Raw genomic sequence first — 15,816 nt, 5'->3', positions numbered from 1 at the left:
GTAAGAGGGCAATTAGCTGCATTCGGAACGTTATCAGATTTCGCTAATGTACAATTATTGAATTCCGAATTATGCTTAAAACATAACACACTCGTGGGTTTAGTAGAATTTCTATTTTGTGACGTATTTGGTATCTACTTGTTTGTATTTTTTTTTTTTTTTTTTTTTTTTTAGACAATATGCAAAAATATATTAGCTTAAAAACTCGAGCGGAACTCACACGCAAGAGTTTTTCTTCGCGCAATTTCGAAGAAAGATGCGTTGCGATTTTTCTCGCTGTGTAAATAATTTCCCGCTCGTGCGAATACTTTTTAAAATTTTAAAGCACGTCATTAGCGATTCATATATTCGCGCGCGAGAGGAACGACCGTACAAGAATGAATACTAAATATCGAGCGCGTAAAAATATCGACGCGATCGCCATCGACGACGGTGGTTATATTTTCCACGAAAACGGGGGAATGCATGCGAGACGTAGCTCGCGCTTTCACGCTTTTCCGAGAGCTTTCACGACAGCCGCGCCGACCAAGTCGCTCGCAAACCACACCGAATGCACCCCCTCCCCCTACTACTACTACTACTACTGTACGTTCTTCCCCTTTCTCTCCCCCATCAACCCCTTTTCGTGTTCCCGAGGGTTCGTGCCATGCTCCGATGCTTTCACACACACACGCGCGCGCGCGCGCGCGCACATGCACACGAATATTCCAAGTCGTAGGAGATCGGAGCGGCTCTTGAGAGCGCGACTGTATTATCGAGGGATGCGAGTCGCGTGTCGATGGCATGCCTTCGTGGCTCCAAAGACGACGGAGCATGGCGATGAAATTCGAGAGGGATATCGAAAGCTCCCACGGAGCTGGCGGACTTGGTCGGATACTTGAGGTGGTAAAAGCGCGAAGAAACGTGAAGAACACATCAAACTTTGCGCGAAAAGTATCATCTCCATCTCGTATATTTACAAAAGTTTAAATCGCGCGCGATGATTGTCGCGCGAACAGATCAAAGATCAGATGAGAGAACAATTAGATCACATTTGGTGTACAGCGGAAATATATAGCGAGATAAGAGAAAAAAAAATAGCCATGGTGTTCGCGAAAACGAATGAAGCGCATCAAATGCGCGGCACGCACCGTCGTGTCGGGACTCGCGAGGCGTTGCTGGGACGTTACGTACGACCTGACTCAACGAGCTTCTTTCAGGAAACATCAGCGACTCGCAATACATCACCTACATGACAAGTAAGTACAAACAACGCTCACTCTCTTGGGGTGGTTAGCGCGGGAGGAGGAGGAGGAGAAGGTGGTGGGCCGGCCGATGTTATCCGCGCGGCCAACATCTAGGGCACCGCGCTCGCGCACACGTGAACCAAGTGTTGTAACGAGCGCGCGGTTCGTACGTATGTACGCGCGGGCTCTCTAGTTGGCAAAAATACATGCACGGCGCGCGAGGGAGGAACGAGGTCAGAGAAGAAGTGGACCTCGCGCGCACGTAACATCGATCAGGGTTCGGAACAGAGGAAGCGAGAGAGAAAGAGATAGAGAAAACACGCCGCTCGCGCGGGCTGTGTTAAATCGGCTCGTGTTTTCGAGGTACGGACTACTCAATTTCGGAGGTATCCGCCGCGGTATCTAAATTTCAAATCCGCTAATGTGTATTTTTGCCCCGCTACCGGGTTTAATAGCTCGCTCTTTTTTTTTTTTTCTTTTTGTTCTGTTTTGCCGCTCTCTTGTTTCTATCTGTCCGTCTCGTTCCTCCCTCGTGTTATCGGCCCGGCTTCGCCCGGGAACGCTTTGAATTTCAAATTCCGCGCGACCACACCGTGTCGGCCGCGCGCGGACGGGGCAACAACAACCCGACTTTCGAGTGTTTCCCACCCGCTTATGCGCGCTGTCATTTGTTTCCGTCGCCCCGACCGAGGGGCGGAGGGGAGGGCTTTACGTAACAGAGAGACACGCGCGATCTACGGTCGCGTCGGTATCTCTCTGTGGTGTGTGCTCGCCGCACTTTTATTTATGGCGCCACCCGGTATGTATCAGAATTGATTCTGTGATTTATTTCGCGGCCGATAGCGCGTCGCGCGGCCGACGCGGAAAAGACGAATTTCGAGACCTCGTTTCTTCTCGAAATCTTCTTCGCTTCTCTCTCTCGCGACGCTCGCGTGCGACGAAACGATTTCAACCGTCCGTCTTGCGCGGAACGATTTCTACGGTTCTCTTTCGGTTCACGCATATAATAGTCGACGTCAAGTAACGAGAACAAGCGAGAAGAAAAAAAGAGAGAGAGAGAGAGAGAGAGAGAGAGAGAGAGAGAGAGAAAGAGAGAGAGAGAGAGACCGTCTTTTCCTAAGGGAAAATAACACATTCGAACGCATTAAGCTAATGCGCCGCTTTAACGGCAATGTAACTCCGACGTTATCGTCGACTAATCTTCTGCCGGCAATATCTTTTAACGGTTCTTACCGGTCTTCTTAATGCACGGGACTTTGCACCTAATTGCACGCTACGGGCCGACGATCGCGAAAGTTCCTGCGCGTGTTGCTCGCGCGAGTAAACGCGCACCGCCGGCAAGAAAGTCTCCTCCCTCCTCCGGGGGATAAGGTAGAGATGAAAGATGCGGGGAGATGCGGGGGGGCGAGGCACGACCCCCGGACTAATTGAAGCGCAATTAACCGCGTTAAAACGTCAACGTGCTGATTAGGGCGCTACTCCGTGCGGTGGGACGGGGGGCGACCTACTAATCTATGCGCATACGTGACGCGGTGGGTTCTTGCGTAAATTGAAAGTCGTCCTTGCCCTCTCATCGCGCTCGGCAAGAGTGCACTCGACCGCCGAAATTCGCCGAGGCACATTACCCTTCATCTCCCGTGACCCTCGACGTCGTTAAGTGCCCGTCTATGGGTTTCTAAACGATAGGGAGAAGAAACGAGGGGGAATGGGAATTCGCGCGCAACGACGAAAATGAATTTTATCGATGTACAGGAGAGGAGAATGCGAGAGATGCAAACGCCCGCGAAACGAAAACGACGACGAAACGCGCCTGCTTACAAATTAAACGCGCGAAATTTATCACGCCATTATTTTGCCATTATATTTTTAATTACTGATGAAATTAAATAAAAATAACATTGCGCAGCGACGCTGCCGAAAACAAAACATAGAAAGCTTGATTACAAAAAAAAAAAAAAAAAAAAAGCCAGTTTCGATGTGGAAATACAACCGGGTAGTATTTTTTTAGCAGAATAAAAATATTTGTTTATTACGTACATATGTGTTGACGTCTCGTACCATCAAATATTTTGCAGAGAAGCCGCATGGAAACATTATTTTTGAGTTAATATTGGATACCCGGAACATGAAATCTTCATGAAATCTCTCGCACATTCTTCTCGCGGTATCAGATCGCCGCCGGTATTCGCAAATACTCGCGCGAACACAAAATTGTTGCACATGACATTTATATAAAATTAGACTCCAAGTTGGGGGAAAAAAAAAACAAAAAAAAAACAAAAATGAAAAAAAAACCATTTCGCTTCTCTTCGAGCGAAAAAAACATTTCCGGTATAAGTTCTATTTGTGGACATTTGTGTTTCGGGGATTGGATAATTGAAAAACGATCTCTCGAACGCTCGCGCAATAAAGCTTCGTGAATATTCACAAGTCCGCCGAATTGAGGGGATCCTCCCTCCCGCTGGGACTTCGATTGTTCTCGGCGGGCGTCGCAAGAAGCGTCGTCGGGACACTCGGAGAAACGTCGCCAAGAAACGTTAATTGCGCCGGAGATGTCGTCGTCGGGAAGCGCGCGATTTTATACAATGGGTCGAAGGGGTCGTAGTGGCGGCGAATCGCGTTGGTCGAATTCGACCGGCGATGCGTCAAGTGTGTGGGGTGAGGCGAGGAGGGTGACGATCGCGGAGAGAGAGAGGGCGGTACCTACCTACTTATTTAGAATATTGTCGGCATACATCTGCATAAATTCAGCGCAGGCCCGTCGACATGCCCGCCAACTCCCGGACTTATATACTCGCACGCTCTTAGAACAGAAGAGCCGACACGACCGGAGGGAAAGAGAGAGGGTTGCGCGAGGTCTCTCCCCCAACCACTCGCCATCAGCATCCCGTCGCTCGTAAAGAAACCCCTCGTGACGCGGCTGAAAGCTCTCTCGCCCCTCCTCTCTCCAGAGAAGCTTCGCGCGAAAGGGGAAAAAATAAAAATTCGAGACGCGTCGCGCATTATAGAAATATCTTCGACGTGCGGGCGTGTATTATCGCGCGAGAGAGATTAAAGTATCTCCGACGAACGTGCTCCCGGTAACCGATGATCCATCCTCGACGCAAACGCGCACATCTCCCGCCTTAGAGCGAGGGAGGGTGGGCGCGCGAAACAGGAAAAGTGTGGTGAGGCATAAATGAAAAAAAAAAAAAAAAAAAAAAGAGAACGAGACACGTCGACCGCGACGTGTAGGAGCGCAACACGGAGAGAAGGATGAGTCGAACGGTAATATCTATATTACAGGGGAAGGCAAAGTCCGTTATATATGCCGCGGGAATTGTGCCCAATGGGAACGCGGGGATGTGCTGCTCTCGCCGTTCGCGCCGCAGGCCCCGTATACATATTCAAATTGAATTATACGCGCTACCAGACGCGTTGATTCGAAATCATTCGACGGCTTGGTATCTTCCCCGAAACAAGCCAGTATCGCGCGCCCTTCCCCCTCCCCCCCTGGTTCTCCCGGTCGTCAGCCGCCGCGCTTCGTTCCCGCGTGAGTTTCCGCTCCGCTACTAGAAGGGTTGTGCCGCTGTCGTTCTCTTCCCTTCTCCGTGACTAATGGAAATTCTCGGCGAGAAGTTGGTTAAACGCGGTCGCTTTGCATACGTATATTGAAATACTCGTCTGTGCCATCCCGCGCGCGCGACTTCGTGCTCTATTCGCGCAACGACGCGCGGCGGAATTCGGAAGTTGTGTCGAGAGAGGATTCGTTCGAGACATTCCGATCGGAACAGAAACGCTTGATTACGCGTTTACATATCGACGAGACGTTTTTTTTTTTTTTTTTTTGTGGGCGTGTCGAAATGCAGAGCGAATTTTAAAACCGTGAATGAAGACAGAAAGTCGCCGCGATAAAACGCGACGATGAACGATGATCTGTGCGATCCCGCCGCGGTGTTATAATATCGCGGACGCGTTCGCGTCGAGAGGCTTTACGACTTCATTCGCTCTCGCGTCGCGAAAAAAAAAGCGAGTGGATAAGAAGACGCGGGAAGAATAACGAATCTTCCGGCGCCTGTGTGGTGTCTTCCCGCGTCGTCGTGGAAATTATTCTTCTCTCCTTTCTGTTGAGCGCGCGCGCGGTCACCGTTGTTTATCTCATTAAAGGAACGTGGAAAAACGGGGGATAATCCCCGGTTGACAAATCGCGCCCGGCGTTTCTCCTCCTCTCAGGAGCGTAACTTTATCGCGGAGCGAATGAGGTGGTGACGGAAGTATCTGGCGTAGAGAGGAGGGGGTTTTTAGAGCGGAGCAAGATGGGAATAAGGGAAGTAACCGGGCACGCCGGCGGACACGAGACTCCCGCGCTGTAATGAACGCGTTTAATTTCAAAGGAGAATAAAAAAAAAAAAAACACAAAAAAAATAAAATTGCAATTTTTTCCGAGCGCGCGACGCCGGCGGTGGAACCGCGAGAGAGAGAAAGAGACAGCTTCGTTAGTTGTGTCAGTCATGTCGAAAAAAATATCGCGATTCAATTAAAAAAGTATCGCGTATACAGACGCGTCGTCCCGTATTAAAATGTTGATACGACACGGTACGGTTGACGTTTAACAACTGGCATCGCGTTGTTTTTAACAAGCAGAAGACAAGCAAAGACAATTTTTCCGCGCTCGTTGTGCTTAATTAGTTGCGCGCGAAGCGGCTAAAAGCATTAAACATTTTCGCGAAGACGCGTTTCTTTTTTTTTCCTTTTTTGCGTACGTGCGCGTTTACTTCAGAAAACAAATTGTTTTTTTCTTATCGACGACCCGATATAAAAATAAAAACTAGACGAGATCCGATAATGTTCTTGGCGCGCGATCCATTTTCGCGAATTAATTTAAATATTCGCACTAATACTCGTGTAAAAATCTCATTTTCTCTCGTCGGAGAAAATATTCCGGTCTCTTCCGCGAACATATCGCAGAGTAGGTCGTTTAACTCGGGGTCGTAACTTCGCCTCGTTCATTCTCGTTTCATTCTCTGTGTTTATAAGTATTCGGTTTTCCGGTCGGTGCGTCGCTTTGCGAAGTGCGTCATGAGAACGTCAATTAAAATTAACAATATGTTTATCCACGCGAAATATTACACAAATTACGTTCGCGCGCGCGTCACAAGTGTCTCGGCGAATAAGAAAAATACTGACGACGTCGCACCGTGTGTGTGTGTGTATATATATATATTTTTATTTTATTATTTCATATATAATTTTCAGTTTAATTACATTTGTTTCGTTGAATGTTTATTCCGATGAACGTACATATTTTCTCATATTACGCGGGACGAAAGCGGCGGAAAATTTTCATTATTTTAACCCCGCGGCGTCGGAGAATTCCATTCGGCGTTGTTAACACATCACACATTCGAGAGCAATGAGACAGACAAAACTCGCCTTTACGCCGCGAATTCAGTCTACCCTCTGCTCTGCCTATCTCCTGCCGCCGGGATTTCAAATGCGTACAGTGTCAGCGCGAACGCACTGGCGCGCGCGGAAGAGCGCGTATTGTGTGTGTGCGTGTGCGTGCGCGCGCGCGTATGCGTGGATGGAAACCCATTTAAATTAAATTAATATTTGCCGTGTGGTCAAATACACGCGAGAGAGGTCACGCGATCGCGCGGACGGAGAGAGTCCGCGGGATTTTCGATACCGAAATACGGAACAAGATCCGCGCGCAATTATTTATGATAAACCGTGGGTCCGCGCGCACACGCACATTCACGCATTACAGAGCACCGTCGCACCCTCTCCACAACTCGGCATTCGTCTCACCTTTGTCGGGCGGACATCCTCCGTCCCTCGTGAATGTCACTCGTTGATGTAAATTTATCATATCGTGCGCGTGTGTATTGTAATACACACATATGCGACACGTAAAACGGGCACGCGTTTGCAATCAACGTGCGAGAGCGAGACGGCGCGTCGCGGCGCGACGCAACTCGCAGCTGCATCGGAAATTGCACACATATCCATCGGCCCGACGCGGATCGAAATTTCGTGCCGCCGTTCGAGCGGAGTATCCATCCTCTTTTGAATTCGATCGTAATGCCGCCGGTCCCGAAATGACTCCCGATCCGTAATTACAGCGTCGCATTTCGTTTCCATAAATGAGCCTCTCTCCTGCGACCGCGGCGTGCGCGTTCACATGTTATTTAGAGACCCGCGCGTATATCAGAATCCGTTTAAACGCATCCTGTATTCGTTTCGCGATTCAAACTCGACAGCCCGCGGGAAATGCGTTAATGTAATTGCCGCGCGTATTTTCGCGCGTGTATATGTGTGTGTGTTCTCCTAACAGCGGGGTCGGATCTTCGCTGAAAATCACGACTTTAATACGATAGATTAAATTTTGTATATTAATTAGCAGTAGTGTGTCTCTCGCGCGCGCACGAGGATTTGTCGCGGTTGAAAGCGTTGCGTCGCGACGCGTTCTCTTTTGCGTCCTCGTCAGTCGACACATTTTTACGAACAAATTATCGATGAGAGAGCGGCACAAAGAATTCCTCTCTTTTTTTTATTTTGTTTTATATTGTAGCATCGCGCGAAAAGTCGCGTTTTTGTGAGCGCGTGCGCGTCGGATCGATTTTTATAATACGTTCGGTAGTCAGTAACGCGTAATGTTATTCAAATCGCATGCAGATTGCTCCGTTATCGGCTACTTTTTCAATTACGATGTGGCGAGCTATAAAATGTAACGCCGACACCGCCGCCGCCGCCGCGAAGAAGAAGCGAAACTTTTTCTCCAACTTATCTGGGCCCGTGCCGAATAGCTATAAACTTTAAGCATGAGATATTGCCGACGTGCATTTTTTTTTTTTATCGATTTGACGGGAGAAGTTGTGTTGTACGCGCGAGGGGGTGAAAGAACGGGGGGTGAGATTGAGAGAGAGAGAGAGAGAGAGAGAGAGAGAGAGAGAAAGATAGCGTGTCACGCGCCGGCATAGAGTAAATTCCGCTTTCGAATGTCAACTAACCGTGCGTATCCGCGCGTTGTGTAACACACGATTTTATTACAAAACATTTCACGAGTCCGGCTCATCTGCATGCTTGATTGCGGGTAGAGAGTTTGACCCTTTGCGAAATGACTTTATTGCGCGCTATGTTTTTCCGCGCGCGTACTTTTGTGTGTGTGTGTGTGTGTGTGTTGCGCTCCCAGAATTTTCGCGCAAATAACAACAACAATAATAATAATAATAACAACTTTGCCGCGGATCTCTCGCCGCGTACCTAAAGTCGTCGTCTTTGTCCTACGGCACTATATATTTTCATTTCCACCGGCCTTGCCACCCTCGCGCTCTCTACTCGCAAAATGCTTCCTCGCCCCCGTGTGGAAGTGGTCCGACATTCATTTCGCGGGATGCAACAGCGGGGCATGCCTCGCTTTTCGCAATCTAATTTTCACCAACGTTTAATCTTTGTGTACACTCCCGGGCTCGCTCGCGCAACCCATCCCGCACACGAGAGAGTCGGTCTCTCCCTCTCTTTCTCTTTCTCTCTCTCTTAGGAAAAGCGAGCGGCGGCGGGCACGTGCAGGCTTTTTCAATATTTTTCCAGCCGAGCTATTACTCCCGCCTTGACAACCAAGCTCCCTCCTTTCCACCACCTCCCGCGCGCGCTTTCCTTTTATCGTTCTCGTCGAAATCACATTCATCGTGCCTGTTTCTGCGATTTTTTTTTCTTTTTTTGTTGTTTTTTATCGACTCACCGGGAAATGATTTATATTCGCGAGGAGAGAATAGCACGGGAGAGAGAGAGAGAGTGAGTGAGTGAGAATTTCCAGTAGATAAATGTCACAACCGCTGAAGTAAATTAGTTCCCAAAATATAATCAGCGGCGTGCTTTAATTCGCCCGGAATATATATTGAAAATATTGGCGAGATTAAATCTTTGTGCCACAATTAAATCAAAATTCATAATAAGAGAAAGATAATATTCCGTTGTATTATTTCCGGTATTTATATTTCCAGCTAACAGTCACGTATGATAAATCAATTATTGGAATATAATAGGTTAATAGCCCGCGCTAGATACGTTTACGAACTGCGCTTTGGCGATCGGTGAATAAGCGCGCGCCGGCTTAATTCCGATCTATTCAAATTAAACAGAAATTACTTCGGGTATTAATAATTTCGGTCGTTCACACGCGCGCGGAAAAACACTTTGGAAAACTGTGCGAAAGTAATTTTTACGTAATTTCTCGATGAGTTATCTGACGAGTGTGTGATTACAAAAGTATTTATTTTTGTTTTCGTTTTGTTTTTCAAAACCGGAAATTGTTTCGCATATTATATATCCGGCATTATTATTCAACTCACGCTAATAAGCAATAACAATCGGAAAAGCGCGGAACGTAATGAATATCAAACTGTGAATTTCAAAGATAATTAAATAAAACAAATTGCGCATTAATATTGTTTCGTTTTTCGATGCGAGCTCTGTCGCATCTTCGAATCGCCGGATGCGCGATCGCTTTCTTCGCGAACGTTATTCGGCTCGCCATATCTCCGCTTCCGTGTCCCTCTGTTTCCCCTTTTCATCGACGTTTAATGGAATCGGGCAAACGGTCACTTTTGGCGGCGGAAGATCGAAAACTGCTGTGCGTTCGGGAAATAGATCCCTCTCTCTCTCTCTCTCCCCTTTTTCCCTCCGGTACTTGCTGGGTCAGAATTTAACTGGCATCGCTCTACCGTATAAAACGGAAGTTCCGGAGAATTCTGCTCTTTCGGACATTTTGCAACGCGCGTCGTAAACCTATCTCGATTTAACTGCGTGTGTACGATTCAGGTTTCGATATGACAATATCGAACATCGCGATACGCTGTGTGTTGCGTGTTTTTTTTTTGTTTTTTTTGTTTTTTTGTTTTTGTTCTTCTTTTCACACAGGATCAGTTTTCAAACATTGCTTTTATGAATTTGCAACAAGACAACGGGATATTACAACGCAAATTTTTGTTGGTTCATTACGAGCTGTGTAATTCATCTGTTTATACGTTTATCGGAATTTTATCGCGAACGTAAAATAGCTAATTAACATCGGTCCGACAATATTTTTCTTCTCTTTTCTCTTTTTCCCGGATAGAAAAGTGTCGTAACTTTTTTCACCGACGAGAGAGAGAAAGAGAGCATTATTTATTATTCGGCGGCGAGTGTGTGTGTGTTTGTATGAAGGCAAATACCGTGTAAGTTCGTCAGATGGAATCGCAGCGGCAAATTGTACAAAAAGTACAGCCGCGCCAGGCAATAAGTCGTGACATTGTTACGCGCGCGTGTATGTGTGTGTGTGTGTGTGTGTGCCGTATGGACGCGACGGCCGACTAATGGACTTGTTACGAGCAATTCCGGTAGAACGACAATTGCGACGAGGCTACAATGCCGATCCGGATAAGAGTAATTTTAAACGCGCAATTCGATCAAAAATTACCAGCGCGCGTCGGCGGGATAATATTTAGTTTAAATTACCGAGCGAAACCAAAGCGCTCGGCGCGACGGACGTAACGCGGAAGAGGCACCCAACCTGCGCGTTTGCAGATTAGAGTGGTCGTAACTGTCAGCTGAACAATTGTCGAGTCTCTTGGTACACTCGCTTTTCTCGGAGTTTAACTTTTCATTTCACGAAAAGCGACAGCTCCCACTCATTTCTCAGTTACATTTTGTTTTCGCATAACATGTATTTTTCACAAAAGAACCGTGTTTATCTACTCTGGCGAAATTAACGTTCACAGCGTGCTAAGTGTCATTTTTATAGCGCGCGATGTGTTTTTCTACGAAAAATTACTTTGGGACATTGTAAAAAGACGTTTAAATTTTCACGTCAAATTTTCACGTTTTTCCTTTTTGTTACTCTCTCTCCTCAAAATTCCAAAGAATCCATAAACATTGCAATTTTCATACATACACGATGATGTGATGTATATATCTCGCGTTTGCTTTCGATAAAAACTCTACGATTTTCCGATACGTTCCATTTTTACCGTCCGATAAAAGGACGCCACTCGATGATATGACGAACTCTCTCTCGCGCAGTTTTTTAAGACTCTCTAAAAATCTCTCCCTCGGAGATTCCGCGCAAGGGGAATCCTTATTTCGCGGGAGCGATTGCGCTTCGGATTAAAAAGTTTTTTTATTGCCCGCGCGATGCGCCGCGCGCGACGTCGTAAAAGTATGTCTAATGATCTAGAAAGAGGAGAAGACCTCGACGCATCGCCCGGCGCAAGTAGTAGAAGTCGAGTTTATCGCGCTTACCGAGGCGGCGCAACCGTAAAACGGGACGGTCGGACAGACGTTTTTCGGTCGTGAAACGATCGCATAAACGCCGGCATTAGCCCGAGACACAGCGGCGAGATAAACATTCTTTTAGCACTCAAGCTGGAAAATCACATTTTATTAGTATCCATTAGTCTCGTCGGAGAGGGCGAGAAAGGAGGATCGTTTCGGATTTCGACTTTAAAGAGACAACAAGTCGCGCGCGCGCAAACGTCCGCGATATTTGTTGCGGAATATTTGTCTCGCATTCAAACCGGAAGCGGGAAAAGGAAGAAACGGTCATAAAGTTTATTAAACGACGCATCGATTTTCTCGTAGCGTCGTTTTCCTCCCGCGCAAAGTTTCGAGACCAATTTAATGGGACGACGAGAGGTGAGCGTGTCCCGCTTCAAATAGCGTCGCACCTCTGGGTGCCGTCCTCTCTCTTTCTCTCTCTCTCTCTCTCTCTCTCTCTCTCTCTTTACCACAGGACGATTCTCTTTTACGTACGTTTCCCGCGTACTTTCTCATTCGCTTTCTCCTTCTCTCCGGAGGACGCTCGACGCGCGCGTCTGACAAAGGAGCGCGTCACGTTCATCCATCTTGCACCGGCCGTCTCTTTATTCCGGGGTTAAAAGCGTAGCCGGCAGTTTGGACTTCCCGCCGCACTAAATCCACTAATTTCGGTCACCGACTTCTGACCCGGTGCATTCGTGCAAGCGTCGTGTGTGCGCGCGCTCGGCGCGCTCGCGATCGATGAGAGAGATACGACGAGGCTCTCTCTCTTTCTCTCTCTCTCTCTCTCTCTCTCTCTCTCTCGACGAGTATAAATTTCATCGTGCGCAATCAGATCGGACTTTTACGACGTTAATTCGCAGAAAGGGCTGCGAGAGCCCGACCCTCCCGATACAATTATCGGGATCCCGGGATCATTCTCGCGGGAGAATCTTTTTCGCGAGAGAAACTTGGAAAAAAACCGGAGGTAAATATTCTTCGTCCGTCGCGGAGTCTCCGACTATTTTTTTTTTTCTTCTTGCATTTCGAGATTTTTCGCTCGAGGCACGTTTTGACGCCGTCCCCTCCTCTGTCTCTCCCGTCATTCTCTCCATTTTGCGAAAGATTCTACGAAAGCCATTTCTAAATGACGGAAAGTAAAACTAATGACCCAAATTGCAGAGAAGCGGACTAATTACCTTCGGTGGGGACTTCGCGAGAGAGGAGCGTGGAAAGAAAATATCCACGTAACCGAGCGAGGGAGACTGTAATTTTCTTTTGCAAATTAACGTTCTTCGCGTCGTCACGGAGCTTCGAGAGAGCCTCGCTCAACCGTGAACTTTTTGCCACGTGAATTTTTAACATGCGAGAGATAAAACGGGAAACGCCAAAGCGCGCAATTTTCATGAACGAAGAGTTTTCAGTTCTTTATTCGCGACTCTTTTACGTTGCTCTCTCTCTCTCTCTCTCGAAAAAGAGATGATCGCGCAATGATTTCCGACGCAAACAGACAGAAATAATTCTTGTTCGGCGCAAGAAATCTTTCGCGGAAAATTTCATTATCCTCTCTTAGAGAGCTTTGAAAAATTTTCTGAACAAATATTAATACTTTTAGCGCACACGAATTTCATAACTTTTATATCGTGCGCGAATTGAAGATTTGATATAAAAGAGATCGCGTTGGGGAATAGCGGCTGTTTTTCATCGCGAAAAGCTTTGCGATCGTATTGAAAAGTAATATCGCTCAACGTCTATGAGCACTATTTTATTTATTTTTGTTTTTTAATATGTATTTGAATTTTATAGAAATTAATTTTGAACAAAATAAATAAACATATCGATAAAGAGCTTTCGCATCAGCTTTTTGCACGTCGAGTCGTCATTTCGGCCAAAGAATGAGAGAAAAAAAAAAAATCTATTGTCGCCGCGCGAAACGCACGCGCGCGCGTGACTGACGGTGACGAAGTCTCGAAATGCGTCACAAAGCGAGCGACCCGGCCACACGTGATCGTCATACGACACACGGCAATCCTCCCTTTGTATGAGACCCGGTTCTAATCAGAAAATTCCGCGTGATCTTTTGTTCGCAGGTCCACCGACGATCCTGGTGAAGCCACAGTCGCAGAATGTTAAAGCGGGCGGAATAGCGAGCTTCTACTGCACTGCGGAGGGACAGCCGCCACCCCAAATACACTGGCGAAAGAACGGCAAAAGAATCTCACGTAAGTTCGCAATTTTTTCTTTTTTTTTTACGTTTCTCGAATCGTCGCCAGCTGTCCGTTGAAGACGCTCGAGGGAGAGAAGCGTCTTTTTGGCGCTTCGGTTCCGCTCGTCGTGTCTTTGGGAGCGGCGAAATCCCCGGTCGCGATCCCCACCGGGACGGGATGAAAATTTTATCGAAATTAAAAAATCCTCTGACCCGAATTCTCCGCCGCTTTTCCGCGACGCGCCTCGTCGCGTGTCGTCTCGTACATTTCGCCGGAGTCTTTTTTTTTTTTTTTTGCGTTTATCGCGTCCCTCTCTCGCTTCTCTTTTGTTACCATTTTACCTGTTCTTGCTCTCCCAACCGATATTTGCGCTCGTGTTGGCGGCGCAAAAGTCGAGCGTTAGCGAGCGTTTCGGGCACTTCAATATACGGATGAGTTAAATTAGATTTTTGTCTGTGTCTATTTCGAGAATACTCTTGATATCGGTGTAACTCGGTTGAATAAAATAAGCTCATCATATCGATTCGTAGTTATGTCCGTTTAAAATAAAACAAAACGCTTTTGTTGGCGTTTAAATCTGTCTCGCGCCCGAGCTAATTTTATCCTTAAGCGAATATTATTTCAAGAAAAGTCTTCTAAATTCGATTTAGCGTTGCGTTAAACAAGTTGTAAATTCTATTTTCCGCACTTGACGCGACATTATTCCGATAATTATATTCGCTACAAATTGTCGATCGGCATTATTGTTAGTTTTTGTTAAGTTTTCAATTGGTCATTTGTTCCGAAAGCCGAGGAATCAATTTGGATTCGACGTAAAATTTATGAACTCGATTTTTGAAACGCACATCTAGAAAAGAGCGCGTCGAATCCCCCCCTCTCCTTGTTCGGAGATGATCTCGCGCGACGGTCTCGCATAACATTTCGGCTGATCCGCGAAATGTATGTACCCGAGCGATCACCGACCCGGGGATTGGTCCACATTCGTCGACGACTCTCTAATCCGACGAGGAACATCCGACGAGATAATGGCCAGCGACCGCTTGTAACATTCTGGACGCCAATTCGCGGTGAGCACAGACGAGAAACCGGGGTGGGAATCGAGAGAGAGAGAGAGAGAACCGTGGGTGTGGGAGAGAAGGCGATAACAGGGGTCGATCTCGGTCGCTCTCGGAAATTTATACAGACGCGCGATCCAATTCCCATTCAATATTTCTCGGGGGCTGCGGAATTGGATACAAGAGAGGACACACATACCCCCCTTTTATTAGATTCCGCAATGGCGCGTTTTTCGATCTTTTACACCGCGCGCGCCGCCGCCGATCATTTTTGCGCGCGATCGCCGCGCTTCGCCTATTTTCTCGCCTTTTGTCGACGCGAGAGGCTATTCCTTTTCACGTCCGCCTCAATCTTCCAACGTCTTGTGTTCGACAGAATCCCAGTCCCGGTACGCGGTTCACCAATATGAAAATGGCGCTTTACTGCGGATCGAACCTGTCAAACCGGCACGTGACAACACCATGTACGAGTGTCTCGCCGAGAACGGAGTCGGGGACGCGGTTTCGGCCGAGGCGCAACTCAACGGTTACGAAGGTAAGTGATAATAAAAAAAAAAAGAATAAAGTCGAATTTATCTGTCTTCTTTTGCTTGTGTATTATTGAGAACAATTTGAAATTCTATTGAATTGTTTGTTTTGCCGATGAGAACAAAACATTCCGCGGACTTGGCAATATTTTTATTGTCGCTCACACAGGACAAACACACAGAAAGTTCACGGGGTTGTTGTTGTTTCCTCGGCAAAACACCCAAGAGACACGCCACCGACTTGGTGTATACGTATATTGATACCTAATACCGCATTTGTGAAATATCGTTCATTAACCGCAATTATTATGTCTGCAAACGACAAACGAGAGTAACCCACAACCGGCGAAAATTGGTTCTTTTGGGAGAGAGTGCGAAAAGCGGCGAAAGAATACCTGCCCGTTTCGTAAACAAGACGCGCGCGACGTGTACCGGGTTTAACCGCGGAAAGTGATACATCACTCAAGCTCCCTCCCGTAAAATTCCGGCTTTTACGACGTCGGGGTATCGCGCTGAAGAAAGCGGAGAAGGGTTTTCCTTGTACCCC

The 15,816-nt window shown here is 47.2% G+C and overlaps 1 protein-coding gene across 10 annotated transcripts in view; it reads left to right on the top strand.

The window, feature by feature from the left end:
- LOC109857226 (tyrosine-protein phosphatase Lar) overlaps positions 1-15,816 on the top strand; it is a 265,294-nt gene that overhangs the window by 141,617 nt on the left and 107,861 nt on the right. For 9 of the 10 annotated variants that reach the window (XM_020433367.1, XM_020433370.1, XM_020433364.1 and 6 more), the window contains exons 4-6: positions 1,200-1,238; positions 13,571-13,702; positions 15,119-15,277. In XM_020433367.1, coding sequence (XP_020288956.1) covers positions 1,200-1,238; positions 13,571-13,702; positions 15,119-15,277 — 330 coding nt within the window. The remainder of the gene's footprint in view (positions 1-1,199; positions 1,239-13,570; positions 13,703-15,118; positions 15,278-15,816) is intronic. The other variant, XM_020433366.1, reaches the window with a different exon arrangement.

The sequence above is a fragment of the Pseudomyrmex gracilis genome, unplaced genomic scaffold (genome assembly GCF_002006095.1).
Source record: "Pseudomyrmex gracilis isolate BER0280 unplaced genomic scaffold, ASM200609v1 scaffold_151, whole genome shotgun sequence".
NCBI lineage: Eukaryota > Metazoa > Arthropoda > Insecta > Hymenoptera > Formicidae > Pseudomyrmex > Pseudomyrmex gracilis.
The sequence above is the reverse complement of the archived record's forward strand: the minus strand, read 5'-3'. Positions and strand labels throughout refer to the sequence as shown.